The sequence below is a fragment of the Phoca vitulina genome, unplaced genomic scaffold (assembly GCF_004348235.1).
Source record: "Phoca vitulina isolate PV1807 unplaced genomic scaffold, GSC_HSeal_1.0 scaffold41, whole genome shotgun sequence".
Classification (NCBI taxonomy): domain Eukaryota; kingdom Metazoa; phylum Chordata; class Mammalia; order Carnivora; family Phocidae; genus Phoca; species Phoca vitulina.
Window position 1 is genome coordinate 12,051,535 of NW_022589744.1, and position 15,154 is coordinate 12,066,688.

Here is a 15,154-nt window from a genome sequence, read left to right on the forward strand (position 1 = left end):
AAAAAAAAAAAAAAAAAAAAAAAAGATTTTTTTTTCTTTTTAAGGAATCTCTACACCTGATGTGGGGCTCAAACTCACAACCCCAAGATCAAGAGTCGCATGCTCTACTGACTGAGCCAGCCAGGTGCCCCAAAGAATAATAATTTTTCTTTCTTTCTTTTTTTTTTTAAGATTTTTATTTATTTATTTGAGAAAGCGAGTGAGCATGTGGGGGGGGAGGGGCGGGAGGGAGAGGGATTGAGTTTCAAGCTGACTACCCCCTGAGCACAGAGCCCATGCAGGGCTCGATCTCACAACCCTGAGATCATGACCTGAGCTGGAACCAAGAGTTGGTTGCTCAACCGACTGAGCCACCCAGGTGCCCCAAGAATAATAATTTTTGAGCAATCACTCCATCCAAGCACTTTTGAATGGATTATCTCATTGAATCTTTAAAACAAGCCGAAGAGATTAGCACTGTTATATTTCCTGGGTGGGGAAACCGAAGCTCCCTCAAGAAGGTGTCGGGAGCAGGAACTTGCCTGAGGTTCATCTGAGTCCAAAGCCCCCGGTCTTCCCCACAGACTGCCTGTCCTACCAGCTTCCATAGGCAACCTGTCCCAGTACCAGGCCTGCTGGTCCCCAAGTTCGCAGAGTGGTTCCTTCCGCAGCGGCAGCAGTAATAAAGGGCAATGCCCGGGGCCCTCCCTCCAGCCCCACCTCTGCCTTGCCTCCCTCCATATTTAATCTGTCTTCCTTCTCCTACCCACTTCCTTCTACATCATCCCCTTATCTGAACTAGGACCTTTTTTTTTTTTCCTTTGGGGCCATTTTTCAACAAGCCCTTTGACACTCCATGTCCTCTTGTCTATAGAAATCCTTTTTGGCCTTAAACTTCTCTCCAAGAGCTCTGGCAGATATTCTCTGTGGACGCTGTGCTTCATAACTGCCTTCAGGCCTGGAGAGACGCCCTATCTCCTGGAGCAGTCCCTTCTGCTGACTGGGCTCCGTACCCAGTCTGGTCAGTGGGGAAGCTCTGGTCTGGAGGCTGCCGAAGGGCAGGACGAGGGATTTTCTCTGACTGCTCTCCGGGCTCAGGGGCAGGCCAGGCCTGGGCACTGCTGGTGATGAGGCACATTCTGGTGGTTTCCCAATTCTGTTGTGTACAACGCAGTGCTCTCGTTCTCGGTAAATACTTCCTTCCTCTTTATGCAGAACGCTGCCCTGGGTTCATTTACAGCACCCGTGCTTGGTCCAAAAAATGATCAGTGTGGCTTGGGCTTTTGGGGTCAGGAAATAGCACACGTCCAAATTTCACCCCAAGGTGCCCTGTGTTCCTAGAGGAGAAGGGCACCTATCACTGCCAAACTTGCAAAAAAAAAAAAAAAGATCAGGGACTTTATTTTAACCAAACACGTCTCTTCCAGGACTTGCCCTGACTTCCTGTGTTCCTGAAAATTCCTGAAACCTCAAGCAGCAACTCATCAGAAACTCCAGACCTCTTCAACATTGCCCTCCGCTCTGCTCGAGTCGTAGGCCATGTAAATTCCCTCTGGGCCTCTGGGATTTAGAGATAAGCAGGTGAAAATAGGCTCATCCTCGCTGCCCAGCAGCCTGGCGCCTGTGGAAAAGCCACATGGCAGTTAGATGGTAATAATGCTCATCAATACCCTGGTCTCCTCTATCTCTTGCTTCCCCCTGGATTAGGAGAGGCCACGTGATTCTTCTGGACAAGGAACCGTGAACAGAGGTGTGTTACTTTTTGGCTAAAACATGTAACTGCCAAGGCTCGACTCTCCAGCGCTCACATTGCCTGCTGGAATGTTCCACACAGCGCAAAGGACAGCTAGGAAACCTTTTAGGCTTTGTGATCCATACTGCAACTACTCAGCTCTGCTATAGTACAAAAGCAGTCATAGATAATACAGAAACAAATAAGGGTAACTGGGTTCCAATAAAACTTTATTTATAAAAACAGGCAGCCACCCAAGGGCTTTATCAAGTGGGAGCTTCATGATCGTGGAAACTCCCACAGTCGGGGTCATCAGGTCACTGCCCAGAGGGCAGTTCTTCTTGAGAGTCACCCAACTGCAGCAAACTTTGTATTGGTGAGAAGTAAGATTTTAGGATTGTACTTACTTGAACATAGCTTAGCCTGACCTGATTAATTTGAGGAGTCTCTGCACCACCTTGCAAAAGCATGAGCCATTTTTCTGAAACAAAGGGAAGGATACTAACCACCCCCTCCTGCCCCACAGCCCACAGAGGGTCCACTCTAAGCCTTGCCTATCCAAGCTTAGCATCGCCCCCACCCTATGTCTCCCAAAAGATGCTTGAAAACTCCTTGCTATGAACTCGCTTTCAAAGTAACTCTGTGCCTTGGTTCGTACTGTTCTCCCTTCTGAAAATTCCTTTCATTCTCCTTTCTATCTACCTGAATCCTTCCCAGCTTCACTTCTTCCTCCCTCAAGGAGCCCTCCTATCTTCTTACCATCTATGATTGCTAGTTTGGATCAGAGTTGCTGTCTGGGGTCATGGAAGAGAGAACAAGAGAGCCAGCCCTGTTTGCAAGAGACCCATGTTGGTAAAGGGTGGGGGCGCGGGGTCCACAGAGCTCACCCAGCAGAGTTAATGAAGAGAGGGATGGAGGGCAGAAGGGGTGAACCACGTATGCAAAAGAATCAATCTGTCACACCCACAGCGCATTGTTTGGAGATACATACATACAGGAGTAAAGGACAAAGAAAAGCAAGGGAATGATTAATGCAAATTTGAAGATTAAGGTCTGGGTAGGAAAGGAAGGTATGCTTTTGGGGAGGCTCACGTGAGAGTTTTCAAAGGTACTAGTCTTGGACATCTTAGGTTCTGTGTTGGTACGTGGGTGATTGTTCATTATTCCTCAAACCGCGCAGAGGTTATATACGAACTCTTGGTGTGTGATATATTTCTCAAAAAAAAAAAAAAAGGGTGGGTCAGGTAAGAAGGCTGCCTCAAAACTTGAAGTCAGCAGCTGCCATAGCAACGGATCTCCCACGTTTTTGAATGCAAGGGTGAGGCTACAGAGGCCCGGCTCCACGCCAGTCAATTCCTAGACCATTGAGAGGAAGTGGCTGGGAGCCTGAGTCCAAGCGGACAATCGAAGGCCCCTGAGAAGGAGAACCTTCCTTAGAAAGTTGTCTCTCTACCCTGCCTTTCTCTCCCCTTTGGCAAAGACCCCACCTCCGGTGTCCCTTCGAAAGGTTGTCAGAGACTCACCTACCATGAGACACACCTGGCCACGGGAGGTGGGGCCACCTTATCACCCAGCTGCTGGCGCAGGACAGAGTGCGGGCCCCAAGTGCCGCTTTTAGGAAATGCCATTTACTACGTTGGGAGTGGTATGGCCTTTGTCCCTTGGGGGACACGTGACATTTGGTGAAAATGTAATCTGGTGTAAACCAGCATGAACTCATCACTTGCAGAATGGCTTTGACCTTCCTGCTACTTCCAACAACCCAGACACACTTTTCTATCTTTCTAGTAACACCAAGGGAGGAGATAAGGTGGATGCCAGGGGCTAGGCAGGGATAGAAAGTAGATTATGATATTTAAGAGTGCCAGCTTTGGGGGCAAACACACATGCTGAGTTCAGAGCTCAGTTCCACCCGGAGCTAGCTGAGTGACCTTGAGCAAGTCACTTAACCTCTCCGACCCTGCTTTTTTTTTCTTTTCTTTTTTTTTTTAAGATTTTATTTATTTATTTGACAGAGAGAGAGACAGCGAGAGGGGGAACACAAGCAGGGGGAGTGTGAGAGGGAGAAGCAGGCTTCCCGCTGAGCAGGGAGCCCGATGCGGGGCTCGATCCCAGGACCCTGGGACCATGACCTGAGCCGAAGGCAGCCGCTTAACTGACTGAGCCACCCAGGCGCCCCTCTGACCCTGCTTTTCTCACTTGCTAATTGGGGATAGGCACAGTTCCCACCTTACTGGGCTGTTAAATAAGGTAATTCAAACAAAGGATTTAGCACAGAGCTGGGTTCATAGTACATTCTCAATAGACATAAATCTCAATTATCACAGAGGAGAACTGGGATTTGCCTGGAGTAGAGGGAGTACTCCTGCACTAGCCCCCATCCTCTTTAAGGAGAAAGACTAGGGAAAAAAAACTAATGCTTCGAAGCAGCAAGGTCTACCTACCCTACTATCTATAGTAGAAATAGCTTCAATTTTCACTGAAAAGTAGTAGCACAACATAGGTTGCGGGAAGCAAACAAAAGCTAGGAGCAGCACTGGAAGTCCAAGACAGGGGAAGGGAGCCATCCCACCGGTCAGCACCTGAGCCCCCGCTTCCCGGGCCGGACCGTCCAGCCTCAGCCAGCTGCCCAGGGGGGCCTCAGTGCTGCTGGCCTTCGTGCTGCCTTCTCATGCTGGCGCGGGCATCCTTCGCACCCTCCCTCGCCTTCCCCCAACTTCTTTCTGCTTCTCCTGGCCACCTGTCCCTTTGTTCTGGCAACTTGAAGCAGCAATAGGGAAACAAGAAATACGAAGATACAAAGACAGCTGGTGTCCCCTTTTCCCCATCGGGGGCTCACTCATGTCCAAGTATCCCCAGTGGAAATCCCAGTGCCCTTGACAGCCCTTGTGTGGAAAAGGCAACCTCTCCAGCACGAAGGAAGGGGGCGAGCCATAAGGGGTAACCATGAGGTTCTGGAACCAGACCCCACACCGTGCCTCACTCCACCTCTTACTACTGTGACCTTGGGGAGGCTCCTCCCCTCCTGTGTGCCTTACCTGCCCGGCTGTGCAATGGGACTCTGGATTCTTGTGAAGATTGAAATGAGTTCACTGACATTAAACTCTTAGAAAGGTGCCTGGCTCACAGGAAGTGCTTGGTAGGTGGTGGTGGTTTGTTGTGGTCTGGCCACTGCTGCCTGTCTCAGCACCCACTCCCCGACTTACATTCACAACATCCTTGGGAGCCGCCCCAGGAAATACCGGCTGTGACCGTCTCTCTTCCAGGTCTCGGCTCCCTCTATAGCTCAGACCATTGATGGAACGAGGATTTTCTTCCTTCTGAGGCTACCACTGTTTGACTTGTTATTAATGGGCAGGTTTTTATTGCTCTGTTTTACCTGCCGCACATTGTCCTCTCAGATTAAAATAATGATACCTTCGGTTAATAATACCTCGCACTTGGAGAGTTGCTTTCATCCCAGCAGCTCAAAGCCCTCTACAAACATGACCTCATTCATTCTCCCTGCGCTCCCAGGACAGGGACACTCCTGTGTTAACCAGCCTGAGAAGGGGAAGCCATACCCGAATTCATCTCCAACCAGATTCTCAGAAGCCAAAGTATTGACTGAGCATTCCCACCTCTCACAGCAAGATCAGAGACAGAGCTCTGTTGCTCTCCCTCTCTCTGGGGGTGTGGAGGGAGTGGGGTGGCAATTTTGGTGTTTTCAGGACGCTGGTTTTCCTGGAGAACTTCTTAATCAAGACCCAAGGGATCCTGCAGGCTGAAATGCCTCTGCCCAGGTAAATCCTACCACTCATGGCCGTGGCATGCTTGCCACCTGTATGTACTTGTGAAAACTGGAACCCCACAATGACAGTACTTCCTTGTTCTGGGGCTGAGCTCCCTGCAATACAAGCTGCTGGCTGCTCACTTTTGTTTTCACCTTGCAATTACTGGAAGGGAAGGGCTGCAAGCTGTACTTGACTCTCCAGCCACACTCTGGGGCTCAGCCCATGTGTGCCTTATTATGGCAAAAGAAGCAGTCAAAAAGCTGACTCCTTCCCCTTCAAAATAAAGCAAACAAGCAAGCACACAAACAAAAAGACTAACTAAATGGGACAAGCTCATTATAATGCCCGAGGCTGTTTTTCATCAGTACATAAACATCGGGTGTAATTTTTTCTCTTATTTATATTTTATTTTTTATATGGTCAAGTTTTCTTAGAGACTTACATTCACTTTAGGCAAAGTCAAAATAGAACCATGGCTTGCTTTCTTCTAACGTCCTATTCTGCAGATCCTTAACTAATTTCAATATACCGTGGGATTGCTATTTCAGATCCAAAACTTGCTAAGTTTTTCAGAAACAGAAATTCTAACAGTGAATCCCTAGCAATATTTACCTTTGTAACCTCTCTGCCCCTTCCTCCATCTGCTTCAACTCCTAGTTCTTTCCCCACGCCTACAATTCCCAGACACAGCCCTGAAGGTCAAATCCCTTTTTTTTGTTGTTGTTTTTAAGATTTTATTTTTAAGTAATCTCTACACCCAAGGTGGGGCTCGAACTCACAATCCCAACATCAAGAGCCACATGCTCTTCCTACTGAGCCAGACAGGCACTCCTGAAGGTCACATCCTTATCCAGAAGATGGAAGCTCAGCACACATAAACAAATCTTGTTTTTAAATGGCTAGGGTTGGGGGCCCCTGGGTGGCTCAGATGGCTAGGCGTTCGCCCTCGGCTCAGGTCATGATCCCAGGATCCTGAGATCGAGTACCGCATTGGGCCGCCTGCTCGGCGGGAAGCCCGCCCCTCCCTCCCCCACCCCCCCCCGCCCCCACCCCCCCCGCCCGTGCTCCCGCCCTCACCATCTCCCCCACCGTCAAATAAATAAATAAAATCTTTAAAAAAATAAATAATGGCTAGGGTTGAGAGCCAATGCACGTATAGAAATACTGTTTTTTTTTTTTAAGATTTTATTTATTTATTTGAAGAGAGAGCAAGGGGGGAGGGGCAGAGGGAGAAGCAGACTCCCCGCTGAGCAGGGAGCTGGACAAGGGGCTCCATTCCAGCACCCTGGGATCACCAGAGCTGAAGGCGGATCCTTAACCAACTGAGCCACCCAGGCGCCCCTAGAAACACTATTTTTAGAAAGATGGTAGAAATTAAAACTGCAGCTAGGTCAAGCGATTTAAGAAAAAGAAAAGTTCCCGGCTTGGGATATTAATGACTGAAAAAGTCACTAATTTTTCCCCTTTGCAACTATGCTTAGTGTATGTTAACATTGGTTTACATCTTCAGAGAGCAAAGTTTTTGGTCTAAAAACCAGGAAGAGACTGTTCGGCCTTTGGGAAGGATAGTGACTGAAAGGAGGCAGAAAGCGGGTACCTTATATTTCAATAAAAGGCTAAAAAAAAAAAAAGTAGAGCTGCTTGAAAGTCTTAAAAAAATAAACAATTTTGGGACTTGAGCAACTGCAAAGCCTCTGTCTGTTTTCTATTTTGATCATTCTGTGTCTCGAGATGACCACATCTTTCAGAGGAAATGAGTCAAAGCCACTCTGTCTTGCTTTTCCAGCTGAGCATGTTCAGTTTCAATGAAGTAATGAATGAACTTGGCCGCACCACCCCCAAGCCTACAACAGCAAACACAGGGCCCTCGGCCAATCAGCAGACACTCAAGGTTTTCAAGTTGAGTTCAAACGGGCCCACGGGAGGCCAATCAGCGCGCGCGGCTCCGCCCCAAACTCCCGGCCGTGGCCAACCAGGAGCCCGGACGGGCCAAAACACAGCGGCCGACCAATGCCGGGCAGCCCCACGGCGCCGACCTCCGCCAATGGGCGCGACCGGGCGAAAAGAGAAACAGTGCGGGCCGCAGGCCGCAGGATTCGAATCGAACGTCCGCACCAGAGTCGGGCGCAGGCCGAGCGGCGCGGGCCAATCAGCGGCGGCGACTCGCGGCCCCCGAACGTTGGACACCGGCCCCGCCCCGCGCCGTTGTTTGTGGTGTCGGCGGCCGCGGGAGCCGGACCGGGACACTCGCCGGGCGGGCGGCGTGCGGCGGGCGGCGAGGGTCCGGAGGCCGCGGGCGGGCGGCGGCGAGCGCGAGCCGAGGGCGGCCGGCCTCCCGCGGCCGCCGAGCCGGGATCGCGCGGCGGCCGGAGCCATGTCGGTGAACATGGACGAGCTGCGGCACCAGGTCATGATCAACCAGTTCGTGCTGGCCGCGGGCTGCGCGGCCGACCAGGCGAAGCAGCTGCTGCAGGCGGCCCACTGGCAGTTCGAGGTGCGCGCGGGCTGAGGCCCGGGGGGGGGGGGGGGCGCGGGGGCGGCCGGCGGCGCGCCGCCGGGGACGGGGAGCTCTATTTATGTCGCCCGGCCAGGCGATCGGCGGCCGCGCGGTCTCGCGTGGGGCGCGGGCCCGGGGCCGGGGGCGGCGCGGAGGGCCCTGCCGGCGGCACCCCCCCACACACACCGGCGCGCGGCCCGGGGACGCCCCCTGGCGCGCCGCGGGCCGGGCCGGGCTGTCCGAGGGGACACCGCGGAGCAGCCGTGCTCGCGGGGCCGGGCCGGCCGGGCGGTGGTTGGGGGGGGGGCTTCCCGTCCCGGCCCCGGCCCCGTTAACCGCCGCCCTGCCGCTGTGTTTGTCCGCAGACCGCCCTGAGCACGTTTTTCCAAGAAACCAACATTCCCAACAGCCACCACCACCACCAGATGGTAAGTGGGTCCGGGCGCCGGCGGGGAGCTGGGGCGTCCTCCCCGGCCCGCAGCCCACCGGAGGCCGAGGGCGCGGGCCGGGGGGCCGCTGTCAGCCGCCGGCGGTGACAGCCATGTTGCCGGGAAGCGCCGCGCCGCGATGTAAACAAAGAGCCAAAATGTCTTCCAGGAAAGAGCGGCTCCCGGGGCCGGCCGGCTCGCCCAACTTCGGGGCCCGGCCTCCCGGGCTGCCGTACCCTCCACCTCAGGCCTGGGCCGGCCGCGCTCCCCGGGGCGAGCGGGCAGGAGGGCGGGGTGGCCGGGCAGTAGCGGGTGGCGGGGCGTGGGGAGGGGGCTCGGATAATAACTACTCAGTCTGGGGGAACTGGGAGCCCGAGTGAAGGGCCTGAGGGCGCCGGAGCTGGGGTGTCTGTGTTTACCGGGAGCCCCGTCTTGCTGTCGGAGTGGTAGCCCCGCATCCGAACAAGCCAGCTCTGCAGGGAACAGGAAAGGGATAAATCCACCCTGGCTCAGGGAGCGAGGCTCTACCCAGAGAGGTATGTTCTCTCTTTCCTGTTGTTGGAAAAGGGACCTGCCCTGAGTGTGGAGGACGGAGGGATTTTGACAAGATAAGGACAAGAATTTGCATTTAATTTCAGTATGTAAAGACACAGAAAGTACAGGAAACAGAGCGGTTCAGGTCTGGATTTGCTTTCTTCTCTTTCCCAAGCTGGCCCCCTCGGCCTGAGCCTTTGCCCTCCTGGCCAGTGGGGTGTTCTGCTTTCCGGGGGCACAGGACATGGCTTTCACTTTAGAAGCTTGAATGCCTTCCCCTCCCCTCCCCACCCCATCCCCCTAGTTACCTATTAGCTCTGCTGGGGGAGGAGGGACTGGGCTCCACCATAGGGATTGTAAAACATTATTCCCCAGGAGATCTGTTGTGGCTTTCAGAGTGCATTTTTGGCATTTTTAACACTTGGTGTCCTTACCCGTGGCTCCCTTCTCAGAGCTGCTGCCTTTCCTGGAGGAGCTGAGATGGTTCCTCTGCTGTGTCTTGTCCTTGGTGCCCTGTTTTCATCTAGTTGCAAAGGACAAGTAGAAGGGTCTTTCTTGACCTTTTAACCGGCTTTCCGCTTGGAATGGCTCATGCTGTGTATAAATCAAAAGACAAAAAACATACTGGAATACAGTGGGAGAATTGGGGGAGCTGCAGGGCCGTGGCAGCTAAGGCCAGGTTCCTTGTAAACCAAGAGGGGTCATCTCCAGGAGACCCTCCCCTGCACTTGACCATGGGAAAGCTCTGGCTCCCACCTCGCAGCAGAGCCTGGGAGCACCCTGCCTCCTCTCTCTCAAAAGAGCCTTGAGGTTTGCTCCACCAGCTTGTGGCCATTCGAAAAAACCCAGGGGCTTCCGGCACAGCCATTCTGCGATGCTGTGAATAGGGAGGCTGACCCGGGAGAGCGGGGACTACTGGCCCCTTTAGACCTCGTTGTTCTTTCTCTGCAAATCCCAAGGGGTTATAATCTTTTTTTTTTTTTTTTTTTAATTTATTTAAGTAATCTCTATACCCCACATGGGGTTTGGAACTCAACGACCCCAAGATCAAGAGTCGCATGCTCTTCCAACTGAGCCAGCCAGGCGCCCAGGGATTATAATCTCTTAAAGCTTCCCTCAAGGCCGGTTTTGTAACAGATATTATAATCGGTGTATCCATCAATACAGCGCGTATTGAGTACTTCATCAGCACAGTGGAGAATGCCATTCCTGCCCTCAAGGAGTCTGTAGTTTTTTGGGAGAGACAAAGGAAAAAGTTAAATAAAAGCAAGACAACAGTGATGGCATAATAGCAATACCAGAAGTGACCCCAGGGCACGAGTAACTGATAAATGATTGTCCCCATGCGTTACTGTATATTCACACAGTTGGAGGCATCCTCCCAGACAGGGGGGGCTCCGGGTTGAATTGAGGGGCACTGAGAAGAGGAGTGAGGCACTAGATTGGAAGCAGGGTGCAGTGGGCTCCGTCCATAGTTGTTAGAAGCAAAGAGCTGGAGGGGCTTTGCAAGCATCTGGTCCAAACCCCTGCTTTTACCGAAGTAGGGCGAACCTCGGAGAGGTTAAGGAACTTGCCTGAGCTCACACAGCCAGGTGGGCACAGGAGGCCCCCGGTCCAGGCGAGCCAGGCCGTTCTCTGCGGCAGGGTGGTTCTTGAGACCAGCTTCACTGGCTTGGTCAACTGGGGAAGTCACGATGCTGTGATGCAATTGGCCTCTCCCCCCAACCCCCCATTCATTGTTTCCTGCTGCCGAGAAGTCAGCCCTGGGGTGGGGGGCGGGGAATAGTGGAGGGAGGAGGGAAGTGGTCTGGGTGGGGCCAGGCCTGCTGGGTCTCCCGTGGCCGCCCCTGAGGAAGACAATGGTTGGAGCTCCCTGGCTGCTGATAGGGTGCTGGCCCAGTTAACAGGACAGATGCGCCTCCCTCCCCATTTCTGGCTGGGATTTAACTGCAGAGCTGTGAAAAGCTCCCTCTGCGAGGTGAAGAGCCCTAGAATCTTGCTCCCCCAGCCCCGTGCCTGGGGGAGGGGCTGGTGTTGCTAAAATTAGGAGAAATTCAAAGAAGGACTCCCTGGCTTCCTGGGAAAGGGAGAAGCTGCTGTGAGGTCAGAACGGGCTTTGTGTAGGCCTTGCTCTCTGCTGCCTCTTCCCCAGGGTCCTGGGAGAGACTTCTGAGTGGCACCCCCTGGCCCCACCATGCTGCTGGGGGTGGGGGGGCGCCAGTCACAGTACAGCACCCTACCCCAGTCCTTGCCCTTCCCGGCTGGGGTCCCTGATCAGAAAGGGTGGGGGATACTGGAGAGTTCGGGGAGTTTCCCTCCCAGGGTAGTGGCAGAAAACAGCAGATGTTGGGGTGTTTGTAAGTACCCCCAGGAGGAGGGCTGAGGGGACTGAACAGGCTGAGACTCTGCCGGCATCCCGCCAACGCATCACGGAGGAGATGCTGGGGACACAGAAAACCCAAATCCCTGGTTTTTGTCCTCGGGGAGCCCAGGCGTGAAGCACAGACGAGTCAGGGTTGGCTAGAGATTGAAGGGCTGGGGCCTCGGAGGCCCCCTCACCGCCCTGGGAATCCGAGCCCAGGAATCCCATCTTCCGCAGCCTGTGGCCTGCAGCGGGTGTGTTTTGGTCCGTCGACTTGAGCTCCGGGCCTCAGTTTCCTCATCTGTGCCCGGGCACTGTGACAACTGGGATCATGAGACAGAGCCTCCAAGGTCTGCCCGCTGGTGCTGAGAGTGTGGAGTGAGCCCAGACGCTGGGAAGGTGCGGCTTCTCTTCTCCTCCCTGAGCAGCGGAGGGAGACCCTGCCTCTGGCTGCCTTCCTTTGACCAACAACCTCGGAACATCTGAGGGCGGATTATTGAGGGCGCCAGCTGGTTTCTTACCCAGGCTGAGGCGCTAAGCGCTGGTGTCCTGGGCTGCTCCCTTGTCCTCACTTGAATCGGGCAGCCTGGCTTCTGGTTGGAATTAACCCTTTGCTGCGGACACTGCTCGGGGGCATCCCTGCCCGGCATTCAGGAAACACTCTTTGGTTTTGATAAAAATTGTCGGGGTTTGTCTTTATTGTTTGTATTGGCTCAGGGCGAGAAGGGTGCTTCTGTTCTGTGGAAGCCGCCCGTGGACTGGAAAATGGGAATGGAGGAGGGGCCGGCCTGGGTGAGCCCCACCGTAGGCTCTGGTGGGGGTCCACTGGGCATGGCTCAGAGTTGGGTGGCGTGTGCCCATAACCTTCCCGACACCTGTGTTCTCTCCCAGCAGATGTGCACCCCAAGCAACACACCTGCCACGCCGCCCAACTTCCCTGACGCACTGGCCATGTTCTCCAAGCTTCGTGCCTCCGAGGGCTTGCAGGGCAGCAATAGTCCCATGACGGCCGTGGCCTGCTCCCCCCCTGCAAGCTTCAGCCCCTTCTGGGCCTCGTCCCCACCCAGCCACCAGGCCGCCTGGATCCCGCCCTCCTCCCCCACGGCCCACAGCTTCCACCACCTCCACCACCCACAGCCCACGTGGCCCCCCGGAGCGCAGCAGGGTGGCGCCCAGCAGAAAGCCATGGCTGCCATGGATGGCCAGAGATGAGACTGGATGCTGCCGGGCGCTGGGCTGGAGCTGGGGCGGGGGGGGGGCAGTCCAGGGTCGTGGGGACACAGGAGGGCCGGGGTGGGGGGAGCCGGGGCGGGTGGGGGTTTCCTGAAGATCGCACTGGAAGATTTTATAAAATAATTTTTGTGGGTTGGGGAGGGATAGTAAACTTCCTGAGCCACTTGGGTCCTTCAGGAGTTTCTCTTCAGACAAGTTTTTTTCTCTTTTTAATATATAACTATAATATATATGAAAATATAAATATAACTAATGTATGTGAGAATGGGGCTGGCTGACCGAGGTGTTGGGGTCGGCAGGGAAGGGCCAGAGCGTCCCCTTGGGCCAGCACCCCTTCCCTCCACCCCTCGTCCCAGGGCAGGTGCTTGGAAGCCAGGTGGGGTGATCCTGCAGTCATGAGGGGTCTGCTAGCTGCCTCTCGGAGGTCACGCCTTCGGGAATCGAGGACCACCGTGGATCCACTCAAGGAGTTCCACAGCAGGGGCTCCCTGAAGCGCCCGTCGGCCGAAGGTGTGGAGGCCCCTTGCCATCCGAGCTCTCCCTAACCGGACTTCCGTGGCTGGCTCCTCAGGGGCCCTGCAGCTCCGGGTCTCTTCTGGTGTCACCCGTCGCCAGCCAGATGTGCGGGGCTTGCGCAGAACTAAAGAGCTGGCTTGGGCCAGAGACTCAGGCTCTGCCTAGCAGGGGTCCTGATCCTCCTCGGCCACCCTGTCTCTCCCACTGTGTGTCCCACCCGACAGAGTGGAGAGCTTGCCTTGGATTTACTTCCCAGATCAATCATCTCACCAGGGTGAAATTTTAATTTAAAAACTTAAAAGAGACTTTTCTAACTTCCCTAGTTTGCGGTGCCTTTATTTGCCTTGGTAGGAAACCAGGCTCTCCTTGGGAAGGGGGGGGTGGGGCTCCTGGTGTGCTGTGATTGGGGGGTGGGGCTTCGGTGCCATGTGGCTGGTCTGGATATTCGGAGAAGGGGTGTCCAGACCAGGGGGTTGATGGGACCGGCTGGGTCCAGTTGAGTATGGGAGGGAGAGTGGGGCCTGGGCCTGACTGGTTTCCGTGACCCTCTCCCCTTGGCCCTTGCAGTGTGGCCTGCCACAGGCTGGCGCTTGGCCCTAAAGCCTTGTCTGCGGTGGGGGGAGCTACTCCTCCACTTTGTGGCCCCCGGCGGGCCCCCCCCCCCCCCCCCCCCCGCCGCTCAGGCCCCCCCAGGCATCTTCCCGCTGGGCCCACCCCTTCTGTTCCTGTCTTCAGCCTCTTGGGGGAGCCTGGCCCTGAGTGCATGTTGAGCAGCCATCCCCCAGAGGTCAACCAGGGCTGTCCGGGATCCACAGAGACAGGGTGGGTCCCCAAAGGGACTGGCTTCCTTTCCCTTCCCACCTTCCCCACAGCCTCCAGCCATTAGAACAGAAGCAGTGTTGGGGATTCCTGGCCCAGTGGGGCCTTCGCTCAAATGATCCGGCAGTGCTGGTGGTGAGGTGGGGCTGGAGGAGTGGGTGGCTGGCCCCAGGGTTGGGATTTCTCCAGCTTCATGCTGGGGAAGAGGGATGCTACCTTGCACCCCCCTGCCCCCCAAGACCCCTTCAACGTGTGTGTGTTGGGGGGGCTTGTTTTCTCCCTCGGGGGGCCAGAGCCCTGTAATCGACCATGCTGTAGATTGGGGCTGCAGGGGCTGGAGGTTCATACCCAAAGTGGGAGTGACACCTGAGAAGGGCCCTGCGTAGTAGGCCAGGCCACCTCCTCCAGCCTGCCCGCCCAGCGGCCCCTGCAGAGCCGAGCAGAACCTGCCCACAGCTGCCCTCAGCCCCTCTGCATGGGATGGTTTACTTTGAGGCTGGGTTAGTCGTTTCAGTTTTGTTTCCTGGTTGGAAACCCCTGGGCCTCCTCCCGGCCTCACCCCTCAGCCAGCCCACCTGTGCTTTCCGGGGCTGCAAGGGGAAGTCCCTGCAGGGCATGTGGGCGGCCACGCTGGGACCACAGCCTGGGGAGGGTGGGCGGCCTGGCCCAGGTGCAAGGATGGGGGTTGGCCTGTGCTGCTTGGGGAATGTCCTCCCCTCCCCGTCCTTGCCTGCGCGGAGGAGGCCTGGGTGTGGAGGGCTGGGATGGCCTGCTTCTGCCCCTCCCTGCCAAGCTGGTGAGTTTGGATTCTAGGCCAGGGACACTGAGCTGGCAACCTTCTGACATCTCTCAGGCAAGGTGAGAAATAGGAGCCCGAGCCGGAGCAGAGGGGCTGGAGCTGGCCCCGCCCCCTGCTCCGGGAGGAAAGGGTGCCTGGTGTGAGGCCTGCCGACCCGGGCCCCCAGGTTCAAGCTGCTCCCCTCCTCTTGTCTAGCCAGAGCATTAGATCATTGCATGAAGATGGATGGGGTCTCAGCCCATGGGGAAAGTAGGGGAAAGCCCCCCCCACCCCATAGGGAGCACCTGCCCTACGCCATGACACCCCCAGCCAACCCCACCCTCCTTTGCCCACACGGGACTGGGGAGAAACCTTTTTCTGGGCAGTTTCCTGCCACACTTTCCTTTCGTGTGTCATTTGTCACCCCATCCACTCACACCTTAAAGCAGGCCTCTTGTGTGAGACATCCCCTTCCCATGTCGGGGTGATGGGGACTGGGGGTG

The 15,154-nt window shown here is 55.4% G+C and overlaps 1 protein-coding gene across 2 annotated transcripts; it reads left to right on the top strand.

The window, feature by feature from the left end:
• The first annotated feature begins 7,797 nt into the window (after window positions 1-7,797).
• Window positions 7,798-12,593, top strand: UBALD2 (UBA like domain containing 2). 2 transcript variants are annotated; one of them, XM_032429887.1, is made up of 3 exons: window positions 7,798-7,978; window positions 8,347-8,409; window positions 12,197-12,593. In XM_032429887.1, exons 1-3 carry the CDS (start codon window positions 7,859-7,861, stop codon window positions 12,515-12,517), a joined length of 504 nt encoding a protein of 167 aa, XP_032285778.1. In that variant the 5' UTR covers window positions 7,798-7,858; the 3' UTR covers window positions 12,518-12,593. The 2 variants fall into 2 exon arrangements, with proteins under 2 accessions (XP_032285778.1, XP_032285779.1); XM_032429888.1 differs by having other exon boundaries at window positions 12,200-12,593.
• Window positions 12,594-15,154: the final 2,561 nt, after the last annotated feature.